General features: G+C 43.5%; 2 protein-coding genes across 2 annotated transcripts in view; both read right to left on the bottom strand.

Annotated features, from left to right (window-relative positions):
• Window positions 1-9,183: 9,183 nt before the first annotated feature.
• Window positions 9,184-15,115, bottom strand: LOC311121544 (neoverrucotoxin subunit alpha-like; the record flags this gene model as incomplete). Its single annotated transcript, XM_084196024.1, has 5 exons — window positions 9,184-10,520; window positions 11,002-11,048; window positions 11,325-11,498; window positions 12,606-12,779; window positions 15,099-15,115. The coding sequence occupies 5 exons, from the start codon at window positions 15,113-15,115 to the stop codon at window positions 9,985-9,987; spliced, it is 948 nt and encodes a 315-aa protein (XP_084052150.1). The 3' UTR covers window positions 9,184-9,984.
• Window positions 15,116-18,026: 2,911 nt separating this feature from the next.
• The window catches only part of LOC311121542 (NACHT, LRR and PYD domains-containing protein 3-like), a 220,119-nt gene continuing 213,438 nt past the window's right edge, over window positions 18,027-24,707 (bottom strand). The window contains exons 9-12 of the mRNA XM_084196023.1: window positions 23,195-23,368; window positions 20,102-20,275; window positions 19,870-19,916; window positions 18,027-19,390 (exon numbers count right to left, since the gene is read on the bottom strand). Of these exons, the coding sequence (XP_084052149.1) occupies window positions 18,855-19,390; window positions 19,870-19,916; window positions 20,102-20,275; window positions 23,195-23,368 (931 nt within the window). The 3' untranslated portion in view covers window positions 18,027-18,854. The remainder of the gene's footprint in view (window positions 19,391-19,869; window positions 19,917-20,101; window positions 20,276-23,194; window positions 23,369-24,707) is intronic.

The following is a 24,707-nucleotide window of genomic DNA, read 5'->3' as shown; positions in this document are numbered from 1 at the left end:
CAAGGCCGCTGGGCCGACGCTAATCACCGAGGCCAAGGCTGCTGGGCCGACGCTAATCACCGAGGCCAAGGCCGCTGGGCCGACGCTAATCACAGAGGCCAAGGCCGCTGGGCCGACGCTAATCACAGAGGCCAAGGCCGCCGAGCCCAGCAGCAAAGGCAGCTGCGCAACTGTCTTGCAGCCTGGTGACATAGGAGGTAACCAACCCGGCCTGCAGCCTGGTGACATAGGAGGTAACCAACCCGGCCTGCAGCCTGGTGACATAGGAGGTAACCAACCCGGCCTGCAGCCTGGTGACATAGGAGGTAACCAACCCGGCCTGCAGCCTGGTGACATAGGAGGTAACCAACCCGGCCTGCAGCCTGGTGACATAGGAGGTAACCAACCCGGCCTGCAGCCTGGTGCCATAGGAGGTAACCAACCCGGCCTGCAGCCGCCAAGACCGAACCTAACAGCAGTACCGCCAGTATATTACAAGCACCGACGCCTCCATTAGTGCCTGACGACCTCGGTGATGAGGAGCCAGCGCAGGTTTGTCTAGGGAAATACCCAACCTGCCTGTACTGTGGGAGAAAACGGACATTTTGTAGCACGTGGTTCAAAGGCAGAGAGTGACTGCTGCAAGCCAGATGCAGTTTGATGAGTTATGGGAGAGATACAAGCACATTCAGTGAGCACAGACGGAGCATGTTGCACAGGAGGAAAGCGCAGCTGATTCAACTGGCATTTGAGAGGGATCTTACAAGCAAATTCCGTGGGGAGTGGAAGGAGAGACTGCTGAGGAGGTTCAACACAGCATCAAGGAGGCTGCAACTCTTTTGAATCTGGGTGAGAACAGGCAGCCTGGCTGGGCTTGGAGTATTTAGTTATTTGCTAGCTTTTGGAAATGCGTGGCAAACGTCAGAAATAGGCGTAGACGTGATTTTCTTTATTGGCCTTGCTGCCAAGTCTGCTACTTGATTTCTGTGATTGGATTGGAAATGTTTGGATTGTTTTTAATGTTGTTTTATAATGTAGAAGAGGTGCTTTGCATTACATTGATGAGGGTGGGCAGACCTTGACCAATGGTTGAGTAACGATGTAGCTATAGTGTTGCCATAAACAACTCGTTGCTATGGAATACTAATGTCTCTGTTATCATACGCAGCGTAGGACGGCACTCTGGTGGGAAGACAGCTTGGTAGCTGCGTCCAAGCTGCATTGGACCGATAAGTCCTGGTAGTGCGTTGTACATTATTGTTTGCTTTCCGCCATTGGAAATGCATTGTATTGGCATGAGGAAGTGTTATTACGGTAATTAGCAACTGTTTTGCATTGTATTGGCATGAGGAAGGGTTATTATGGTAATTAGCAACTGTTTTGCATTGTATTGGCATGAGGAAGTGTTATTACGGTAATTAGCAACTGTTTTGCATTGGATTGATGGGTATTGTGCATGTAGCTGTGTAGCGTTGTCATAACTTGCAATTTCTCGAGCCGGTTATGAATTGTTATGCAAATACATTGTGTGTAATTGTACTATCGATTATAATCCATCCTGTGTTATCAGCAAGCGAAAATAGTTGTGCCCCCTTAGTAATTTCTGATTCCCCCTTGCCGAGTTAATCCTACCGCCGGGCCTGGGTTACAGGTTAAATAAATTATGGTGAACGTGCAAGGTGATGAGATTGATGCTCCTTTCCAATAAATATCGAGGGTCTTATTCTGGTGACATGTTGATCGATGCTTGGCTGCTAATGAAGGTAGTTATGTGGCACTACATTAGATCACTCAAATATGGTATCCATGCGCGCTGCAGGATACATTCAGAGTAAGAATTAGTGATTAGTCCGGAGTCCCGGCTAGTGCTGCGGCTGACCCCCTTAAATACCTGCCGCCTCAGTACATCCACCTCTTCCTTTTCTCACCTCATTCATTTGTCTTGGAGATGAGAGGCTGGTGGTTGACAGAGGAAAAGGAAACCAGGTAGAAAGAGGAGGATACAGGGCATTCAGAAAGGATTCTGACCCCTTGACTTTTTACACATTTTGTTACGTTACAGCATTCTACAATTGATTAAATAAATAACAGTCCTCATCAAATGAAATCAAATTTTATTTGTCACATACACGTGTTTAGCAGATGTTATAGCGGGTGTAGCGAAATGCTTGTGCTTCTAGCTCCGACAGTGCAGTAATATCTAACAAGTAATATCTAACAATTTCACAACATATACCCAATACACACAAAACTAGTAAGGAATGGGATTTAAGAATATATACATATATGGACAAGCAATGACAGAGCGGCATTGACTAAGATACAGTAGAATATTATAGAATAGAATGCAGTATATACATATGAGATGAGTAGTGCAAGATATGTAAACATTATTCATGGTTAACTAGTCTGTTTATTTCACTGATTCATATTGATACCAGTCCATTCATTGGCTGTAAAAGTGGGTAAAAACAGAAAAGCATATAACTGTATCTATGTGGTCTTTACTTGGGTGTGTTTCAGCAGGGTGAGGTCAGAGAGATGCTTCCAAGTCAGTATTTTTCTGAACTCATAAAATCCTTTATACATTTACATTTAAGTCATTTAGCAGACGCTCTTATCCAGAGCGACTTACAAATTGGTGCATTCACCCTATAGCCAGTGGGTTAACCACTTTACAATATTTTATTTTTTTATTTTTTTTGTATACAATCTGATGGGATGAATGTTCAACCCCATTAAAATAAACATATGGTCTATATAGTACATTTAAGTTAAGACCTCACAGATCTGTTCATGGCAAAGTAGTTCAATTAATGATATTAATTGATTCTTAAAGAATATAACTTATAAATCACGAGCCTCATCTTGAGGAGTCACCTGTGACAGTATTCATAAAGAGTAGGAGTACTGATCTGGGATCAGTTTTTCCTTTTAGATCATAATGAAACAGATTAGATGGACAGGGGGGACCTGATCCTAGATCAGCACTCCTCCTCTGAGAAACTGCCTTTATGAATAAGGTCCCAGGAGTCACCAGGACCAAGAAACCGGACACATACTGTTGAAAAGTCTATTTACAGCAGGTGTTTACTGCCATCTAGTGGAAGATACCAATAACACACTTGATTGTCAGGGCGGGGAGAACGCTGAGCTGAAACAGAACGTAAAGAAGACTATGGTGCTCAGAACAGTGAACAAACAAAGGCAGAAACTGCTGGTAAAGCAACACTCACGGTGTGATGGAGAGTGGTAAAGCAACACTCACAGTGTGATGGAGAGTGGTAAAGCAACACTCACGGTGTGATGGAGAGTGGTAAAGCAACACTCACAGTGTGATAGAGAGTGGTAAAGCAACACTCACGGTGTGATGGAGAGTGGTAAAGCAACACTCACGGTGTGATGAAGAGTGGTAAAGCAACACTCACAGTGTGATGGAGAGTGGTAAAGCAACACTCACGGTGTGATGGAGAGTGGTAAAGCAACACTCACAGTGTGATGGAATGTGGTAAAGCAACACTCACGGTGTGATGGAGAGTGGTAAAGCAACACTCACGGTGTGATGGAGAGTGGTAAAGCAACACTCACGGTGTGATGGACGGTGGTAAAGCAACACTCACGGTGTGATGGAGAGTGGTAAAGCAACACTCACGGTGTACATATGTAAAATAAATAAGTGTTAGCTTCCTCAGCACCATGCACCCCACTGTTGCCACCGGCAGTGACCAGAAGAAGAAACCGGAGACAGTGACAGACTACAATCACACAAAGGTATATACAGTATCTCTACCATATACAGATAGCCTTCCCATCTACCAAACACCAAATAGGATCCCCTTTTATTATATTTCATTCATATTATTACTATTAGTATTATCATTATATGTACACTACCGTTCAAAAGTTTGGGGTCACTTAGAAATGTCCTAGTTTTCGAAAGAAAATCACTTTTTTTGCCCATTAAAATAACATCAAATTGATCAGAAATACAGTGTAGACATTGTTCATGTTGTAAATGGCTATTGTAGCTAGAAATGGCTGATTTTTTATGGAATATCTACATAGGCGTGCAGAGGCACCACTACGTGACCCCAAACTTTTGAACGGTAGTGTATATCAGAACAAATAGCAGCAGGAATGGTTATACAGTTAGAGACACAATACTGTTAAAATGTATATCAGTATATTATGGAAACTAGTTATTGCAGATAAATACAATTATAATAAACCACATATACAATCACCCACCTCAGCTGCATCAGCCCACCCTCCAACCCCTCCTGGGACCACCCCAACCCACCCTCCAACCCCTCCTGGGACCACCCCAACCCACCCTCCAACCCCTCCTGGGACCACCCCAACCCACCCTCCAACCCCTCCTGGGACCACCCCAACCCACCCTCCAACCCCTCCTGGGACCACCCCAACCCACCCTCCAACCCCTCCTGGGACCACCCCAACCCACCCTCCAACCCCTCCTGGGACCACCCCAACCCACCCTCCAACCCCTCCTGGGACCACCCCAACCCACCCTCCAACCCTTCCTGGGACCACCCCAACCCACCCTCCAACCCCTCCTGGGACCACCCCAACCCACCCTCCAACCCCTTCTGGGACCACCCCAACCCACCCTCCAACCCCTTCTGGGACCACCCCAACACACCCAACCTGATCTCCATATAATTAAATACTAAATCAAGGTACACATTTGCACAAAAATTATAATGAACGGTCAATCTGTTGGGTAAAACCCACTACAGGAGTTATTTTATGGTTTCAGCTGCAATTGTTGTTTGGCTAGCCCCAAGGATCCTAGCAGTGGATAGTTCTAAATAAATGATATCTATAAAAGTGCTGATCCAATGAGGTGTGGTGGTTGCCATCTTAGTTCCAACATCTTTTTAGCTGCTGTCCAACCTGACAACATTATACGTCTTTGCTGTAATGACAGTGGTGAATTATCATTCAGTAATAACAGTTTGGGGGAACAAGGTATGAGGATACCTCTTTCCAAAACATGTCCCCTGGTCACTCCCAGTACATATGATTAAAGGAGCCCATGGCACCTTGATTACATAGATCACACAGAGGAGCGGTTGTGATTTCTATTAAATTATGTTTTCTAGGTGGAAGGTATACCCTGTGTATGAGATTAAAATGTATCAGCTGGTGATTAGGATTGTTAGATGAACCCACTAAGTTCCTGATGAACTCAACTGGTGAGCCTCTTTAGCAGCTAGTTCCATGGACACACTGATTTCAATGTCCTTTGCCAAGGACAGATGACTTTCAGTCAACAGTCTCTTTTGTGTAGCTTCACTCCGTAGCCCACATACTAGTCTGTCTCTAATGATGTAATTTAGAACAGCATTAAACTCAGTGTTCTGGTAGTTTCTTTAATGCAGCAGCAAACATTGTTACTGATTCTCCCTCTTCCTGATGTCTCCTGTGGAACCTGAACCTTTCAGCATTAACTAGTGGTTCTGGTGAAAAATGTCCTTTAAATATCTCCACAATATCCCCATACGTCTTATTACCTGTTCTGTCTGGCTGTAGCAGGCTGCCTAGTACATTAAATGTCTTTGGCCCCATTACACTAAAACATGTAGGCACAATGTTGTCCTCATCCATGTCATTTACAAGAAAAAAATATTCAAACCGTTCTCTATATGAGCTCCACTGCTCAATACTTTCATCAAATTGTCCAATGTTTCCAACAATTCCAATAATTTTTCGTTTCTCAATAAGCTCCTGATTGTCACTCACTTCAATATTGTCCTCAACCAAAGCAATATTTTCCTCAGTCATTGTCACGATCGTTACAGGAAGCGGACCAAGGCGCAGCGTTGAAAGCAAACATATTTATTATACGAATGATCACACGATCAAAACAACGAAACGTGACGTCCTTGGTTACATAAACAAACCAACACGGCGCAGTGGCGCAGTGGTCTAAGGCACTGCATCGCAGTGCTAACTGTGCCACTAGAGATCCTGGTTCGAATCCAGGCTCTGTCGCAGCCGGCCGCGACCGGGAGACCCATGGGCGGCGCACAATTGGCCCAGGGTAGGGGAGGGAATGGCCGGCAGGGATGTAGCTCAGTTGATAGAGCATGGCGTTTGCAACGCCAGGGTTGTGGGTTCAATTCCCACGGGGGCCAGTATAAAAAAAAAAAAAAAAAAATGTATTCACTAACTGTAAGTCGCTCTGGATAAGAGCGTCTGCTAAATGACTAAAATGTAAAAAAAATGTAAAATGTAAACACGGAACAAGAAACCACAACACAAAGTGAAAAGCCAGACAGTTAAATATGGCTCCCAATCAGAGACAACCAGCTGACACTCGTTGCCTCTGATTGGGAGTCACTCAGGCCAACATAGATATACAAACATAGAATCACACACCCTGGCTCAACATAACATAGTCCCCAGAGCCAGGGCGTGACAGTACCCCCCCCCCAAAGGCGCGGACTCCGACCGCGCCAAACAACCACAACAGGGGAGGGACCGGGTGGGCACTCCGCCTCGGCGGCGGATCCGGCTCCGGACATGACCCAGGCACGGGTTGTGCTGGACTGACGACGCGCACCCCTGGCTTGGTGCGTGGAGGAGGAACGGGCCTTACCAGGCTGACGACGCACAACGTAGGCTTGGTGCGTGGAGCAGGGACAGGCCGGACTGGGCTGACGACGCACACCACTGACTTGGTGCGTGTAGCAGGGACAGGCCGAGCCGGGCTGACGAAGCGCACCACTGCCTTGGTGCGGGGTAAAGGAATGGGCCGGACCGGGCTGACGAAGCGCACCACTGCCTTGGCGTGGGGAGCAGGGATGGGCCGGACCGGGCTGACGAAGCGCACCCCTGACTTGGTGCGGGGAGCAGGAACGAGCCGGACCGGGCTGACGACGCGCACCACAGACTTGGTGCGGAGAGCAGGAACGGGCCGGACAGGGCTGACGAAACGCACCACAGACTTGGTGCGGGGAGCCGGACTGGGCTGGTGACGCGCACCACAGACTTGGTGCGGAGAGCAGGAACGGGCCGGAAAGGGCTGACGAAACGCACCACAGACTTGGTGCGGGGAGCAGGAATGGGCCGGACTGGGCTGGTGACGCGCACCACAGACTTGGTGCGGGGAGCTTGGATGGGCCGGACTGGGCTGGCGACGCGCACCACAGACTTGGTGGGAGTGGCAGGAACAGGCCGGACCGTACTGGGAACACACACCACTGGCCCTACGTGGGGATCAGGAACAGGCCGGACTGGACTGGACTGGCAACACACGCCAGTACCTCTCGCCGTGCCTCTACAACCTCCTTCCCCCTGGTGACCAGTGACTCCCGTAACCTGGCGGCCTCTTCTGCCAACCCGCTGGACCGCTCTATCGCGGCCTCCTGCTGCCCCGACGTCGTGAGCCCCCCCCTAAAAAATTTCTGGGGGTCTCTCCTCCCCGTGGGCCAGGCCTCCATCGTTCTCGCCAGACTCTCACCCCACTGCTCCAAAGTCCAACCTTTCTCCTCTTCTCTTGGCTTGGCCCAGTCGAGACTCCTACTCCACTGCTCCCAAGTCCATCCTCGAAACGTGACGTCCTTGGTTACATAAACAAACCAACACGGAACAAGAAACCACAACACAAAGTGAAAAGCCAGACAGTTAAATATGGCTCCCAATCAGAGACAACCAGCTGACACTCGTTGCCTCTGATTGGGAGTCACTCAGGCCAACATAGATATACCAACATAGAATCACACACCCTGGCTCAACATAACATAGTCCCCAGAGCCAGGGCTTGACAGTCATGTGATCTTCATTCACTTCACTCACTGACGTTTCCTCCTAAATTCGCTCATTTAGCAGATTTAATTAAAAGGTTTGTCTTCACAGTTGAATAAATGTCCTTTCCTTTAATCACTGTATATTCCTCCTTTTTAATCACGTTGTTTTCCCACTCCGATGTCCGTCTCCAGTCCTTTTCTGCCGTCCATGACGATGTTAACTCCAGTGGTGGAAAAAGTACCCAATTGTCATACTTGAGTAAAAGTAAAGATACCTTAATAGAAAATGACTCAACTAAAAGTGAAAGTCACCCAGTAAAATACTACTTGAGTAAAAGTCTAAAAGTATTTGGTTTTAAATATACTTAAGTATCAAAAGTAAATGTAATTGCTATAATATACTTAAGTATCAAAAGTAAAAGTACAAGTATAAATCATTTCAAATTCCTTACATAAAGCAAACCAGACGATTTTCATGTTTTTAAAATGTACGTTCAGCCAGAGGCACACTCTAACACTCAGACAATTTACAAACTAAGCATTTGTGTTTACTGAGTCTGCCAGATCAGAGGCAGTAGGGATGTTCTCTTGATAAGGGTGTGAATTGGACCATTTTCTGTCCTGCTAAGCATTCAAAATGTAACGAGTACTTTTTGGTGTCAGGGAAAATGTATGGAGTCAAAAGTACATTATTTTCTTTATGAATGTAGTGAAGTAAAAGTAGTCAAAAATATAAATAGTAAAGTCAAGTACATATACCCCCAAAAAACTACTTAAGAGGTACTTTAAAGTATTTTTACTTAAGTACTTTACACCACTGGTTAACTCTCTTTCTTAGCTAGCTCGACTATGCACTTGCCTCTGCTATCAATCCACTGTGCTAACATTAGCCTTTTCTGGACCACAGAAAATAACAGTTTTAAACAGTTGTAAAAACCCACTTCTTCCAGACAGAATAGTTCCTGTAGATTCAGACTTACTCATCACCAATCTTTTGTTATGTCTAGTGGGTTTCATAACCACGTCTGTATAACAATTCAATAATGATGAGACAGGAGACAGGAATCAGTTCAACCATTTATCTGGAACGTGATCATCTCAACACATACAAACCCCCATGATGCTCTGCAGCACAACCCCAATACACAGCAAATACATAGATAAGTAAATGGACACGAAACAAAACTCATAGAGGAATTTAAATGTTCAGTTGTAGAAAGTAGGGCCATGGGATAGGGTCAGAAAGGTCAGTATGTTTGATAACTGATTACAGAGGTGACATAACAAGCATAAGGTCCATTATAACACAGTGAAGTAGAGGTGGGAGCTAAAAGCAGACATGGACAGTGAGACGGTGTGAGGAGGTCAGGGGTGAAACACTAGATCAGGACAGGTAGAAATGGCAGGGCTGGAAATAGACACAGAGACACATTCTGATCATGGCTCAGACCTGACCTGAGACACCCAAACAGAAGATGCCATAGCAAAGTCCTGTCCAGTAGGCTATATGGGATTTCCTTTAATCAAAATACAACACATGGAAATGTGTCCAGTGTGTGTGTGTCCAGTGTGTGTGTGTGTGTGTTCAGTGTGTGTCCGTGTGTTCAGTGTGTCTGTGTCCAGAATGTGTGTGTGTGTGTTCAGTGTGTGTCCAGTGTGTGTGTGTGTGTGTGTGTGTGTGTGTATGTGTTTCCAGTGTGTGTGTGTGTCCAGTGTGTGTGTGTTTGTGTGTGTTCAGTGTGTTTGTGTCCAGTGTGTGTGTGTGTCCGTGTGTGTCTAGTGTGCATGTGTGTCCAGTGTGTGTGTGTGTGTATGTGTGTGTGTCCTGTGTGTGTCCAGTGTGTATGTGTGTGTGCAGTGTGTGTGTGTGTGTTCAGTGTGTGTGTGTCCAGTCTGTGATTGTCCAGTGTGTGTTTTTTCAGTGTGTGTGTGTGTGTGTGTTCAGTGTGTGTTTGTGTGTGTCCAGAGTGTGTGTATGTGTCCAGTGTGTGTGTGTGTGTGTGTGTGTGTGTCCAGTGTGTATGTGTGTGTGTGTCCAGTGTGTGTGTGTGTGCATCCAGTGTGTGTGTGTGTGTGTGTGTGTCCAGTGTGTATGTGTGTGTGTGTGTCCAGTGTGTATGTGTGTGTGTGTCCAGTGTGTGTGTGTCCAGTCAGTGTGTGTGTGTCTCCAGTGTGTGTGTGTTCAGTGTGTGTGTGTGTGTTCAGTGTGTGTGTGTGTGTGTCCAGTGTGTTATGTTTGACACAGGGACACTGAAGAAGCAAAAAAGCCATAATGAACCCTAAACCCTGGATAGACGGGCTCAGTGAATGTGGTGTAGAATGTGTTCAGGTGGGTCAGTGTGTCAGAGGAGACTCTGTAGAAGGACAGAGTGCCGGCTGGCCAGTCCAGATACACTCCTACTCTGTGGGAGCCGGAGGGGGGGACGTCTATGGTAGTGGGGTTATTATTGTGACAGGCAGAGTAACTGTTGTCAGAGCAGAACAGACTCCAGGACTTGTCATTGTATCCAATCCTACAACCCCATCCTCTCCTGCTGATTCCTTTATATGCCACTCCTATATCAACCTCTCTCCCACTCCACTCTACCTCCCAGTAACAGCGCCCAGTCAGACCCTCTCTACACAGCACCTGGTACCAGTCCTCAAATCTCTCTGGGTGATCAGGATACGGCTGCTCCTCTCTCCTACTTGTCACCTTTCTGTTCACCTCAGACAGAGAGAGGAATCTGCTTACTGTGTTTGGGTTCAGTGTGAGATCACAGACATCTGATGGATGAAACCAGACACAATATTAGAAATCATCATCATTCACATTATAATGTTAACTCACTTTTCACTAATTCATTTAATGTAGATGTTTCTAGGTATCAAAAGGAGAAGTTAAGGTAACTTGAGATTTGTTCAATAATCATATGTTATACTGTATGGTAATATAAAACACACTTATTCCCATTAATAACACACACACACATACACAGACACACACACACACACCGGTATGCATGCATGACAAACACACATTTCTAAAGTAACACGAACACGCCACACACACACACACACACACACAGACACACACATTGTCAAAGCAACTCTTTGTAATCTTTGGTGTCCCTGATTTGTGCTTCTGTAGAACTACAGCTGATATTTAATATATCACCAAGTAAGTAATGATGGTGGTCTTTGACTTTGACTTCACTTGAATTAAGACTTATTCTTAGTCATATTCTTCACAGCAGTCAACACTCACATTTTCTATGTCCAGGTTTCATTGTGTTCTCTCCACCATGTTCCACACTGTAGCGGTAAGCAGAAGAACAGACAGTCATTGAGGGATACACCTGAACTCTCACACACACACACACACACACACACTGGACACACACACACACACACACACACACACACACACACACACACACACACACACACACACACACACACACACACACACACACACACACACACAGTCTTTATATAACTTAGTCCAAGTGGTGGTCAGAATGTTTGTCTTAACTAGCCTGATAACTCCAACATGTCTGATATGAACATTGACATAAACTCTCTACATACTTGAGTTTCTCCAGTCTGCAGTGTGGATCCTCCAGTCCAGCAGAGAGCAGTCTGACTCCTGAGTCTCCTGGGTGATTGTAGCTCAGGTCCAGCTCTCTCAGGTGTGAGGGGTTTGACTTCAGAGCTGAGACCAGAGAAGCACAGACTTCCTCTGTGACTAGACAGCCTGACAGCCTGCAAAGAGTCAAATCATATTAAAATCACACTGCTTTTCTTTGGTGGTGAAAAAACTCTGAACTCCAGCATTTTGGATTTCAGATCAAATGTGTCATATGAGTTGACAGTATATAATGTCACCTATAATGTCACCTTTTATTTGAGGATATTTTAAAACATATCTGTTTCACCGTTTAGAAATGAAAGCACTTTATGTATCTAGTCCCCCCATTTGAAGAAGTCATAAGTATTCTAACAAATTTACTTACAGTGTATTAAAGTAGTCAAAAGTTTAGTATTTGGTTGTAAACTCATTGGTTGCATTTGAAGTTTGTTTTGGTTGTGTTTTGGGTTATGTTTTTCCCGATAGTAACTGAATGGTCGATGATAACGGGAGTAATTTTCTGTCAAAGTGAGTAGATAACAGGTTTTTAAACACTACAAAATTAATCCTGATACAAATCAATCATGAAAACTAATGAGTGAGAAAGTCAGAGGCTACAAAAAACAGCTAACCTCTCACCATTACGAATAACTTTCTCACTCATCCGTTTCATGATTTATTAATCATGGTAGCGTCCACATGAATGTAGAAGTGTTCAGAAACATCTTCTATTCTTACTGACAATACAAGTGAAGTGACTCCAAAATGACAGGACATTATTCACCATTCAGTTTCTATTGGGAAAAACATAATCCAAAACACAACCAAGACAAACTGCAAATGTATTCAACAAGTTTGTAGAATCACAAGCTTGATGTAATCACTGCAGGGAAGGAATATGGGACCAAATACTAAACTTATGAATACTTTAATACAATATAAGTGAATATGTCCAAATTATTAAGACTTTTTCAAAAGGGAGAACAAGATACGTAAAGTGCTTTCATATCTAAACGGTAAAACAGATATGTATGAATACCCTCAAATAAAAGGTGACATTCTGTACTGTTGCCTAATATGAAACGTTATATCTGAAATGCAAAATGCTGGAGCACAGCACCAAATTTAAAACTGTAAGCTTCACTGTCCAAACACATATGGTGTGGACTATGTGTGCCTGGTAAACACATGTGGATCTGGTGAACAGTTATCACTTGTTGACCAACTACAGGAATACTGACCTCAGAGTCTCCAGTTTACAGTGGGGATTCCCCAGTCCAGCAGAGAGCAGCTTCACTCCTGAATCCTTCAGGTCATTGTTACTCAGGTCCAGCTCTCTCAGGTGTGAGGAGTTTGACTTCAGAGCAGAGACCAGAGAAGCACAGCCTTCCTCTGTGACTAGACAGCCTGACAGCCTGCAAAGAGTCAAATCATATTAAAACCACACTGCTTTTCTTTGGTTGTGAAAAAAGTGGCAGTATATTTTTTCTACATATTAAGATATATCAGTGTCCTGAAACCTGCCATATCTATTCATAAATTAATGTATCATTATTAGAAATGACAAATTATCAAAGTATTGATTGTAGATAGAAAAATGTATATTACAAATATTTGAGTAGACTGACCAGAGCAGTTTAAAAAGCAGTATCAGTCAAAAGACAGACAGTGAGGTAGAGTGAGGGAAAAAAGTATTTGATCCCCTGCTGATTTTGTACGTTTGCCCACTGACAAAGACATGATCAGTCTATCATTTTAAAGGTAGGTTTATTTGAACAGTGAGAGACAGAATAACAACCAAAAAATCCAGAAAAATGCATGTCAAAAACGTTATAAGTTGATTTGCATTTTAATGAGGGAAATAAGTATTTGACCCCTCTGCAAAACATGACTTAGTACTTGGTGGCAACACCCTTGTTGGCAATCATAGAGGTCAGACGTTTCTTGTAGTTGGTCACCAGGTTTGCACACATCTTAGGAGGGATTTTGTCCCACTCCTCTATGCAGATTTTCTCCAAGTCATTAAGGTTTCGAGGCTGACGTTTGGCAACTCGAACCTTCAGCTCCCTCCACAGATTTTCTATGGGATTAAGGTCTGGAGACTGGCTAGGCCACTCCAGGACCTTAATGTGCTTCTTCTTGAGCCACTCCTTTGTTGCCTTGGCCGTGTGTTTTGGGTCATTGTCATGCTGGAATACCCATCCACGACCCATTTTCAATGCCCTGGCTGAGGGAAGGAGGTTCTCACCCAAGATTTGACGGTACATGGCCCCGTCCATCGTCCCTTTGATGCGGTGAAGTTGTCCTGTCCCCTTAGCAGAAAAACACCCACAAAGTATAAAGTTTCCACCTCCATGTTTGACGGTGGGGATGGTGTTCTTGGGGTCATAGGCAGAATTCCTCCTCCTCCAAACACGGCGAGTTGAGTTGATGCCAAAGAGCTCGATTTTGGTCTCATCTGACCACAACACTTTCACCCAGTTCTCCTTTGAATCATTCAGATGTTCATTGGCAAACTTCAGACGGGCATGTATATGTGCTTTCTTGAGCAGGGGGACCTTGCGGGCGCTGCAGCATTTCATTCCTTCACGGCGTAGTGTGTTACCAATTGTTTTCTTGGTGACTATGGTCCCAGCTGCTTTGAGATCATTGACAAGATCCTCCCATGTAGTTCTGGGCTGATTCCTCACCGTTCTCATGATCATTGCAACTCCACGAGGTGAGATCTTGCATGGAGCCCCAGGCCGAGGGAGATTGACAGTTATTTTGTGTTTCTTCCATTTGTGAATAATCGCACCAACTGTTGTCACCTTCTCACCAAGCTGCTTGGCGATGGTCTTGTAGCCCATTCCAGCCTTGTGTAGGTCTACAATCTTGTCCCTGACATCCTTGGAAAGCTGTTTGGTCTTGGCCATGGTGGAGAGTTTGGAATCTGATTGATTGATTGCTTCTGTGGACAGGTGTCTTTTATACAGGTAACAAGCTGAGATTAGGAGCACTCCCTTTAAGAGTATGCTCCTAATCTCAGCTCGTTACCTGTATAAAAGACACCTGGGAGCCAGAAATCTTTCTGATTGAGAGGGGGTCAAATACTTATTTTCCTCATTAAAATGCAAATCAATTTATAACATTTTTGACATGTGTTTTTCTGGATTTTGTTGTTGTTATTCTGTCTCTCACTGTTAAAATAAACCTACCATTAAAATTATAGACTGATCATTTCTTTGTCAGTGGGCAAACGTACAAAATCAGCAGGGGATCAAATACTTTTTTCCCTCACTGTATCAGATTTAGATTGTATTGAGAATACAGTCCACACTATATCTATTTTGACAGTGAAGCTAACATTTTAAATGTGGCTCTGTACTCCAACATTTTTGATTTGAGATCAAATGTTTCATATGAGGTGACAGTATATAATGTCACCTTTTATTTGAGGGTATTTGAATACATATCTGTTTCACCGTTTAGAAATGAAAGCACTTTATGTATGTAGTCCACCATTTGAAGAAGTCATAAGTATTCAGACAAATGTACTTATAGTTTATTAAAGTAGTCAAAGTTGAGTATTTGGTTGTCAACTCGTTGGTTGCATTTGCAGTTTGTTTTGGGTTATGTTTTGTCCAATAGTAACTGAATGGTGGATGATAACTGGAGTAATTTTCTGTCTAAATGAGTAGATAACAGGTTCCTAAACATTACTAAATTAGTCCTGATGATGCCTTGATTAATACAAATCATAAATAAACATTGTCACGATCGTTGACGAACGAAAAGGACCAAGGCGCAGCGTGATATGCATTCATGTTTATTTAACGACAGAATAAACACAACGAACAAAGATAATATACCAACGATATGTGACGTCCTAAGGTACACACAACAAACCTCACACGGAACAAGATCCCACAACCCACTAGTGCCAATAGGCTGCCTAAGTATGGTCCCCAATCAGAGACAACGAGCTACAGCTGCCTCTGTTTGGGAACCACCCCGGCCAACATAGATCTACACATTCTAGATCTAAAACATAGAAAAGAACATAGCAAAACACAACACAGAAAATACACACCCTGACTCAACAAATACAAGTCCTCAGAGTCAGGGCGTGACAGTACCCCCCCCCCCCCCCCCCCCCCCCCCCAAGAGGTGCGGACTCCGACCGCGCCACATAAACATAACAGGGTAGGGGCCGGGTGGGCATTCCGCCTCGAAGGCGGATCCGGCTCTGGGCGTGACCACCACTTACTTTCCACCTCCCTATTGCGCCCCTGGTCTGGTCTGGACCTCGGCGCGCTGCTTCCCCTCTCCTTCCTCCCACGATGTACCAAGCCCTGTCTGGACCCTGGTGTGGGAGACCCCGAACCTGGAGAGGGGCTGACGTCTGGGTCTGGGTCTGGACTGGAACCGCTGACTGGAGCTGGACCCGACGACGGTGGACCGAATTGCTCTGGCTCCGGAGTGGAGCCGCTGACTGGAGCTGGATCAAGCACCAGTGGAGCGGACTGCTCTGGCTCCGGAGTGGAGCGGTTGACCGGAGCTGGACTTGACCCCGGTGGAGCGGATTGCTCTGGCTCCGGAGTGGATCCGCTGACCGGAGTTGGACCGGATCCCGGTGGAGCGGATTGCTCTGACTCCGGAGTGGAGCAGCTGACCGGTGCCGGACCAGGCACCGGTGGAACAGGCACGGGCCGTGCCGGACTGGACACACGCACCACTGGCTTGGTGCGGGGAGCAGGAACGGGCCGGACCGGGCTGACGACGCGCACCACTGACTTGGTGCGGGGAGCAGGAACGGGCCATACCGGACTGGCGACGCGCACCACCCGCTGGACCGCTCTATCGCGACCTCCTGCTGCCCCGACGTCGTGAGCCCCCCCCTAAAAAATTTCTGGGGGTCTCTCCTCCCCGTGGGCCAGGCCTCCATCGTTCTCGCCAGACTCTCACCCCACTGCTCCAAAGTCCAACCTTTCTCCTCTTCTCTTGGCTTGGCCCAGTCGAGACTCCTACTCCACTGCTCCCAAGTCCATCCTCGAAACGTGACGTCCTTGGTTACATAAACAAACCAACACGGAACAAGAAACCACAACACAAAGTGAAAAGCCAGACAGTTAAATATGGCTCCCAATCAGAGACAACCAGCTGACACTCGTTGCCTCTGATTGGGAGTCACTCAGGCCAACATAGATATACCAACATAGAATCACACACCCTGGCTCAACATAACATAGTCCCCAGAGCCAGGGCGTGACAGTCATGTGATCTTCATTCACTTCATTCACTGACGTTTCCTCCTAAATTCGCTCATTTAGCAGATTTAATTAAAAGGTTTGTCTTCACAGTTGAATAAATGTCCTTTCCTTTAATCACTGTATATTCCTCCTTTTTAATCACGTTGTTTTCCCACTCCGATGTCCGTCTCCAGTCCTTTTCTGCCGTCCATGACGATGTTAACTCCAGTGGTGGAAAAAGTACCCAATTGTCATACTTGAGTAAAAGTAAAGATACCTTAATAGAAAATGACTCAACTAAAAGTGAAAGTCACCCAGTAAAATACTACTTGAGTAAAAGTCTAAAAGTATTTGGTTTTAAATATACTTAAGTATCAAAAGTAAATGTAATTGCTATAATATACTTAAGTATCAAAAGTAAAAGTACAAGTATAAATCATTTCAAATTCCTTACATAAAGCAAACCAGACGATTTTCATGTTTTTAAAATGTACGTTCAGCCAGAGGCACACTCTAACACTCAGACAATTTACAAACTAAGCATTTGTGTTTACTGAGTCTGCCAGATCAGAGGCAGTAGGGATGTTCTCTTGATAAGGGTGTGAATTGGACCATTTTCTGTCCTGCTAAGCATTCAAAATGTAACGAGTACTTTTTGGTGTCAGGGAAAATGTATGGAGTCAAAAGTACATTATTTTCTTTATGAATGTAGTGAAGTAAAAGTAGTCAAAAATATAAATAGTAAAGTCAAGTACATATACCCCCAAAAAACTACTTAAGAGGTACTTTAAAGTATTTTTACTTAAGTACTTTACACCACTGGTTAACTCTCTTTCTTAGCTAGCTCGACTATGCACTTGCCTCTGCTATCAATCCACTGTGCTAACATTAGCCTTTTCTGGACCACAGAAAATAACAGTTTTAAACAGTTGTAAAAACCCACTTCTTCCAGACAGAATAGTTCCTGTAGATTCAGACTTACTCATCACCAATCTTTTGTTATGTCTAGTGGGTTTCATAACCACGTCTGTATAACAATTCAATAATGATGAGACAGGAGACAGGAATCAGTTCAACCATTTATCTGGAACGTGATCATCTCAACACATACAAACCCCCATGATGCTCTGCAGCACAACCCCAATACACAGCAAATACATAGATAAGTAAATGGACACGAAACAAAACTCATAGAGGAATTTAAATGTTCAGTTGTAGAAAGTAGGGCCATGGGATAGGGTCAGAAAGGTCAGTATGTTTGATAACTGATTACAGAGGTGACATAACAAGCATAAGGTCCATTATAACACAGTGAAGTAGAGGTGGGAGCTAAAAGCAGACATGGACAGTGAGACGGTGTGAGGAGGTCAGGGGTGAAACACTAGATCAGGACAGGTAGAAATGGCAGGGCTGGAAATAGACACAGAGACACATTCTGATCATGGCTCAGACCTGACCTGAGACACCCAAACAGAAGATGCCATAGCAAAGTCCTGTCCAGTAGGCTATATGGGATTTCCTTTAATCAAAATACAACACATGGAAATGTGTCCAGTGTGTGTGTGTCCAGTGTGTGTGTGTGTGTTCAGTGTGTGTCCGTGTGTTCAGTGTGTCTGTGTCCAGAATGTGTGTGTGTGTGTGTTCAGTGTGTGTCCAGTGTGTGTGTGTGTGTGTGTGTGTGTGTGTGTGTTTCCAGTGTGTGTGTGTGTCCAGTGTGTGTGTGTTTGTGTGTGTTCAGTGTGTTTGTGTCCAGTGTGTGTGTGTGTCCGTGTGTGTCTAGTGTGCATGTGTGTCCAGTGTGTGTGTGTGTGTATGTGTGTGTGTCCTGTGTGTGTCCAGTGTGTATGTGTGTGTGCAGTGTGTGTGTGTGTGTTCAGTGTGTGTGTGTCCAGTCTGTGATTGTCCAGTGTGTGTTTTTTCAGTGTGTGTGTGTGTGTGTGTGTGTTCAGTGTGTGTTTGTGTGTGTCCAGAGTGTGTGTATGTGTCCAGTGTGTGTGTGTGTGTGTGTGTCCAGTGTGTATGTGTGTGTGTGTCCAGTGTGTGTGTGTGTGTGCATCCAGTGTGTGTGTGTGTGTGTGTGTGTGTGTGTGTGTCCAGTGTGTATGTGTGTGTGTGTGTCCAGTGTGTATGTGTGTGTGTGTCCAGTGTGTGTGTGTCCAGTCAGTGTGTGTGTGTGTCTCCAGTGTGTGTGTGTTCAGTGTGTGTGTGTGTGTTCAGTGTGTGTGTGTGTTCAGTGTGTGTGTGTGTGTGTCCAGTGTGTTATGTTTGACACAGGGACACTGAAGAAGCAAAAAAGCCATAATTAACCCTAAACCCTGGATAGACGGGCTCAGTGAATGTGGTGTAGAATGTGTTCAGGTGGGTCAGTGTGTCAGAGGAGACTCTGTAGAAGGACAGAGTGCCGGCTGGCCAGTCCAGATACACTCCTACTCTGTGGGAGCCGGAGGGGGGGACGTCTATGGTAGTGGGGTTATTATTGTGACAGGCAGAGTAACTGTTGTCAGAGCAGAACAGACTCCAGGACTTGTCATTGTATCCAATCCTACAACCCCTTCCTCTCCTGCTGATTCCTTTATATGTCACTCCTATATCAACCTCACTCCCACTCCACTCTACCTCCCAGTAACAGCGCCCAGTCAGACCCTCTCTACACAGCACCTGTCTCCAGTACTCAAATCTCTCTGGGTGATCAGGATACGGCTGCTCCTCTCTCCTACTTGTCACCTTTCTGTTCACCTCAGACAGAGAGAGGAATCTGCTTACTGTGTTTGGGTTCAGTGTGAGATCACAGACATCTGATGGATGAAACCAGACACAATATTAGAAATCATCATCATTCACATTATAATGTTAACTCACTTTTCACTAATTCATTTAATGTAGATGTTTCTAGGTATCAAAAGGAGAAGTTAAGGTAACTTGAGATTTGTTCAATAATAATATGTTATACTGTATGGTAATATAAAACACACTTATTCCCATTAATAACACACACACACATACACAGACACACACACACACACCGGTATGCATGCATGACAAACACACATTTCTAAAGTAACACGAACACGCCACACACACACACACACACACACAGACACACACATTGTCAAAGCAACTCTTTGTAATCTTTGGTGTCCCTGATTTGTGCTTCTGTAGAACTACAGCTGATATTTAATATGACCAAGTAAGTAATGATGGTGGTCTTTGACTTTGACTTCACTTGAATTAAGACGTATTCTTAGTCATATTCTTCACAGCAGTCAACACTCACATTTTCTAAGTCCAGGTTTCATTGTGTTCTCTCCACCATGTTCCACACTGTAGCGGTAAGCAGAAGAACAGACAGTAATTGAGGGATACACCTGAACTCACACACACACACACACACACACACACACGGTCAGCATATAACTTTGTACAGGTTTTGGTAAGAATGTTTGTCTTAACTTGCCTGATAACTCCAACATGTCTGATATGAACATTGACATAAACCCTCTACATACTTGAGTTTCTCCAGTCTCCAGTGTGGATCCTCCAGCCCAGCAGAGAGCAGTCTGACTCCTAAATGTCCTGGGTGATTGTAGCTCAGGTCCAGCTCTCTCAGGTGTGAGGGGTTTGACCACAGAGCTAAGACCAGAGAAGCACAGCCTTCCTCTGTGACTAGACAGCGTGACAGCCTGCAAAGAGTAAAACATATTAAAATCACACTGCTATTCTTTGGTGGTGAAAATCGTGGCAGTATATTTTTTTCTAAATTATCAGATACATCAGTGTCCTGAAACCTGCCATATCTATTCATAAATGAATGTATCATTATTAGAAATGACAAATTATCAAAGTATTGCTTGTAGAGAGAAATATGCATATTACAAATATTTGAGTAGACTGACCAGAGCACTTTAAAAAGCAGTATCAGTCAAAAGACAGACAGTGAGGTATCAGATTTAGATTGTATTGAGTATACAGTCCACACCATATCTAGTTTGACAGTGAAGCTAACATTTTAAATGTGGCTCTATACTCCAACATTTTGGATTTGAGAATCAAATGTTTCATATAAGGTGACAGTATATAATGTCACCTTTTATTTGAGGGTATTTTCATACATATCTGTTTCACAGTTTAGAAATGAAAGCAATTTATGTATCTAGTCCCCCATTTGAAGAAGTCATAAGTATTCTTACAAATGTACTTATAGTGTATTAAAGTAGTCAAAGTTGAGTATTTGGTTGTAACTCGTTGGTTGCATTTGCAGTTTGTTTTGGTTGTGTTTTGGGTTATGTTTTGCCCGATAGTAACTGAATGGTCGATGATAACGGGAGTAATTTTCTGTCTAAGTGAGTAGATAATATGGATGATTTTCTAGTACATATGTTGTAGAATGAAACACCTATATGCCTTAAATGCTTATGGAGTAAGAACTAATTAAAGGGTTAAATCAGAGCAGAGACATTTCTTTAGTGCATCTGATAACTCCCTGCAGCTGGTCTGGGTATGGCAATGACATGTGATGGAGATAAAACTTCTCGTTGTGGCTGTGTGGAGATTGGAGTAACAATGGAACTAGTGTTGTCACTTGTTTGTGCTTATGACCTGATGCACATAGTCACATGTACATAGTCACAAGGAAAAACCATATGTCCAGCAGGAGGGCTTAAATATATATGGTTTAGAATGGGTTACTGACGACATGTTTAAGCCATGTTTAAGTATGAATTGATATGTTTTATAATGTGTTATGAAATGATAAAGGTAAAACAGAATGAACATGATTGATACTTTGTACTCCAGATGCATGCCTGGATAATGAATATAGTCAATACAGAGTGTGATTGTTCTTTAACGTACGTACTGTATGTGTAGAATTATTTGAGTCACGCCACCAATATAATGAGACAAGTGACAGAGGCCCCATTTAGAGAAGCGCACGTAGCCCTCGTGAGTAAAACAACATGTGACTCCGAAGGATGTTAATCATGTACATATAATGGAGTAACTACGTATGTTGGATAAGCATGACTGCATTTTGTCTGTATAAAAGGAGAGCTCTGAGTCAGGGAGTGGTTCCATGGAGCAGCTCCGCTTTGTTATGCGATAATAAAGTCAACTTTTGGATTCACTTTCTTGAGAGATATTTTTGAGTTAACTACTTTCGAGCCAAATATTATTACCACATACAGTGGGGAAAAAACAGTATTTAGTCAGCCACCAATTGTGCAATACGACTGGTATTAAAATAATTATTTAGATTTAGGTGAAGGAAAATATATTATTACGTAGTAGTGGTTTGTGGTTATAATTTCTAATGACATGATTTCGTAAGATGGTGAAAGGAAGTAGTGATAGATGGGCTGTATTTACATATGAAGGACGAATTGCGATAATGTGGAGCACATGTCTAGAGAGTGGAATATGGAACGTTCTTTGACAATTGTATTAGTATTATTAAATTCTGTAGTTTGTTTAAACAACAATGAGTTATGCACCCTCACACCCTCACACCGTCCCCCCCCCTACTCACAAGGCAGGCAATAAGCTTGACCTCATCTTTACTAGATGCTGTTCTTCTACTAATCTCACTGCAACTCCCCTCCAAGTCTCCGACCACTACTTAGAATCCTTTTCTCTCTCGCTCTCCTCCAACACTACTCACTCTGCCCCTGCTCAGATGGTAATGTGCCGTCGCAACCTTCGCTCTCTCTCTCCCGCTACTTTCTCCTCTTCCATGCTATCATCTCTTCCCTCTGCTCAATCTTCCTCTAGCTCCAGTTTCTTGAGAGATATTTTTAAAGTTAACCACTTTCGAGTCAAATATTTCTACCACAATAACAGGTTTCTAAACACTACTAAATTAATCCTGATGATGCCTTGATTAATACAAATCATAAATCAATCATGGAAAATGATGAGTGAGAAAGTTATAGAGGCTACAACAAAACATGCTAACCTCTCAAAATTACCAATAACAGAGGGGGTATGATCCTTGTTCCTCTGTAACTTTCTCATTCATCATTATTCACGATTTATTAATGATTATTCATAATCATAGTAGCATCCACATGAATGTAGAAGTGTTCAGAAACATCTTCTATTCTTACTGACAATACAAGTGACTTCAAAATGACAGGACATTATTCACCATTCAGTTTCTATTAGGAAAAACATACTCTAAAACAAAACCAAGACAAACTGCAAATGTATTCTACAAGTTTGTAGAGTCACAAGCTTGATGTAATCACTACAGGCAAGGAATATGGGACCAAATACTAAACATATGACTACTTCAATACAATATCAGTGAATTTGTCCAAATAAATAAGACTTCTTAAAATGGGAGAACTAGATACGTAAAGTGCTTTCATATCTAAACGGTAAAACAGATATGTATGAATATCTTTAAATAAAAGGTGACATTCTGTACTGTTGCCTAATATGAAACATTATATCTGAAATGCAAAATGATGGAGTACAGCGCCAAATTTAAAACTGTAAGCTTCACTGTCCAAACACATATGGTGTGGACTATGTGTGCCTGGTAAACACATGTGGATCTGGTGAACAGTTATCACTTGTTGACCAACTACAGGAATACTGACCTCAGAGTCTCCAGTTTACAGTGGAGATTCCCCAGTCCAGCAGAGAGCAGCTCCACTCCTGAATCCTTCAGGTCATTGTTACTCAGATCCAGCTCTCTCAGGTGTGAGGGGTTTGACTTCAGAAATGAGACCAGAGAAGCACAGCCTTCCTCTGTGACTAGACAGCCTGACAGCCTGCAAAGAGTCAAATCATATTAAAATCACACTGCTATTCTTTGGTGGTGAAAATAGTGGCAGTATATTTTTTCAAAATGTTCAGATGTCCTGACACCTGATATATCTCTTCATCAATTAATTATTAACTATTAGAAATGACAAATTATCAAAGTATTGCTTGTAGATAGAAAAATGCATATTACAAATATTTGAGTAGACTGACCAGACCAGTTTAAAAAGCAGTATCAGTCAAAAGACAGACAGTGAGGTATCGGATTTTTATTGTATTGAGTATACAGTCCACACCATATCTAGTTTGACAGTGAAGCTAACATTTTAAATGTGGCTATATACTCCAGTATTTTGGATTTGAGATCAAATGTTTCATATGAGGTGACAGTATATAATGTCACCGTTTAGAAATGAAAGCACTTTATGTATCTAGTCAAAAAGTATTTTGACACATTTACATATAGTGTATTAAAGTAGTCAAAAGTTGAGTATTTGGTCCGAAAGTCCTTGAACGCAATGACTACATCAAGCTTGTGACTCAAACTCGTTGGTTTCATTTGCAGTTTGTTTTGGATGTGTTTTGGGTTATGTTTTGCCCAATATTAAAATGGTGGATGATGACTGGAGTAATTTTCTGTATGGGTGGTCCTGGGGATCGAACCCACTACCCTGGCGTTACAAGCGCCATGCTCTACCAATTGAGCTACAGAGGACCACCCTGAGCTCAGAGGACCACCCATACGTAAAAATGTATGCACGCATGACTGTAAGTTGCTTTGGATAAAAGCGTCTGCTAAATGGCATATTATTATTATTTAAAGGTATTCATACATATGTATTTTACCGATTAGAAATGAAAGCACTTCATGTACAGTGGGGGAAAAAAAGTATTTAGTCAGCCACCAATTGTGCAAGTTCTCCCACTTAAAAAGATGAGAGAGGCCTGTAATTTTCATCATAGGTACACGTCAACTATGACAGACAAAATGAGAAAAAACTATCCAGAAAATCACACTGTAGGATTTTTAATGAATTTATTTGCAAATTATGGTGGAAAATAAGTATTTGGTCAATAACAAAAGTTTCTCAATACTTTGTTATATACCCTTTGTTGGCAATGACACAGGTCAAACGTTTTCTGTAAGTCTTCACAAGGTTTTCACACACTGTTGCTGGTATTTTGGCCCATTGCTCCATGCAGATCTCCTCTAGAGCAGTGATGTTTTGGGGCTGTCGCTGGGCAACACAGACTTTCAACTCCCTCCAAAGATTTTCTATGGGGTTGAGATCTGGAGACTGGCTAGGCCACTCCAGGACCTTGAAATGCTTCTTACGAAGCCACTCC

This window comes from Coregonus lavaretus, assembly GCF_964263955.1.
Source record: "Coregonus lavaretus genome assembly, contig: HAP1_SCAFFOLD_483, whole genome shotgun sequence".
NCBI classification, from domain to species: Eukaryota; Metazoa; Chordata; class Actinopteri; order Salmoniformes; family Salmonidae; genus Coregonus; species Coregonus lavaretus.
The sequence above is the reverse complement of the archived record's forward strand: the minus strand, read 5'-3'. Positions and strand labels throughout refer to the sequence as shown.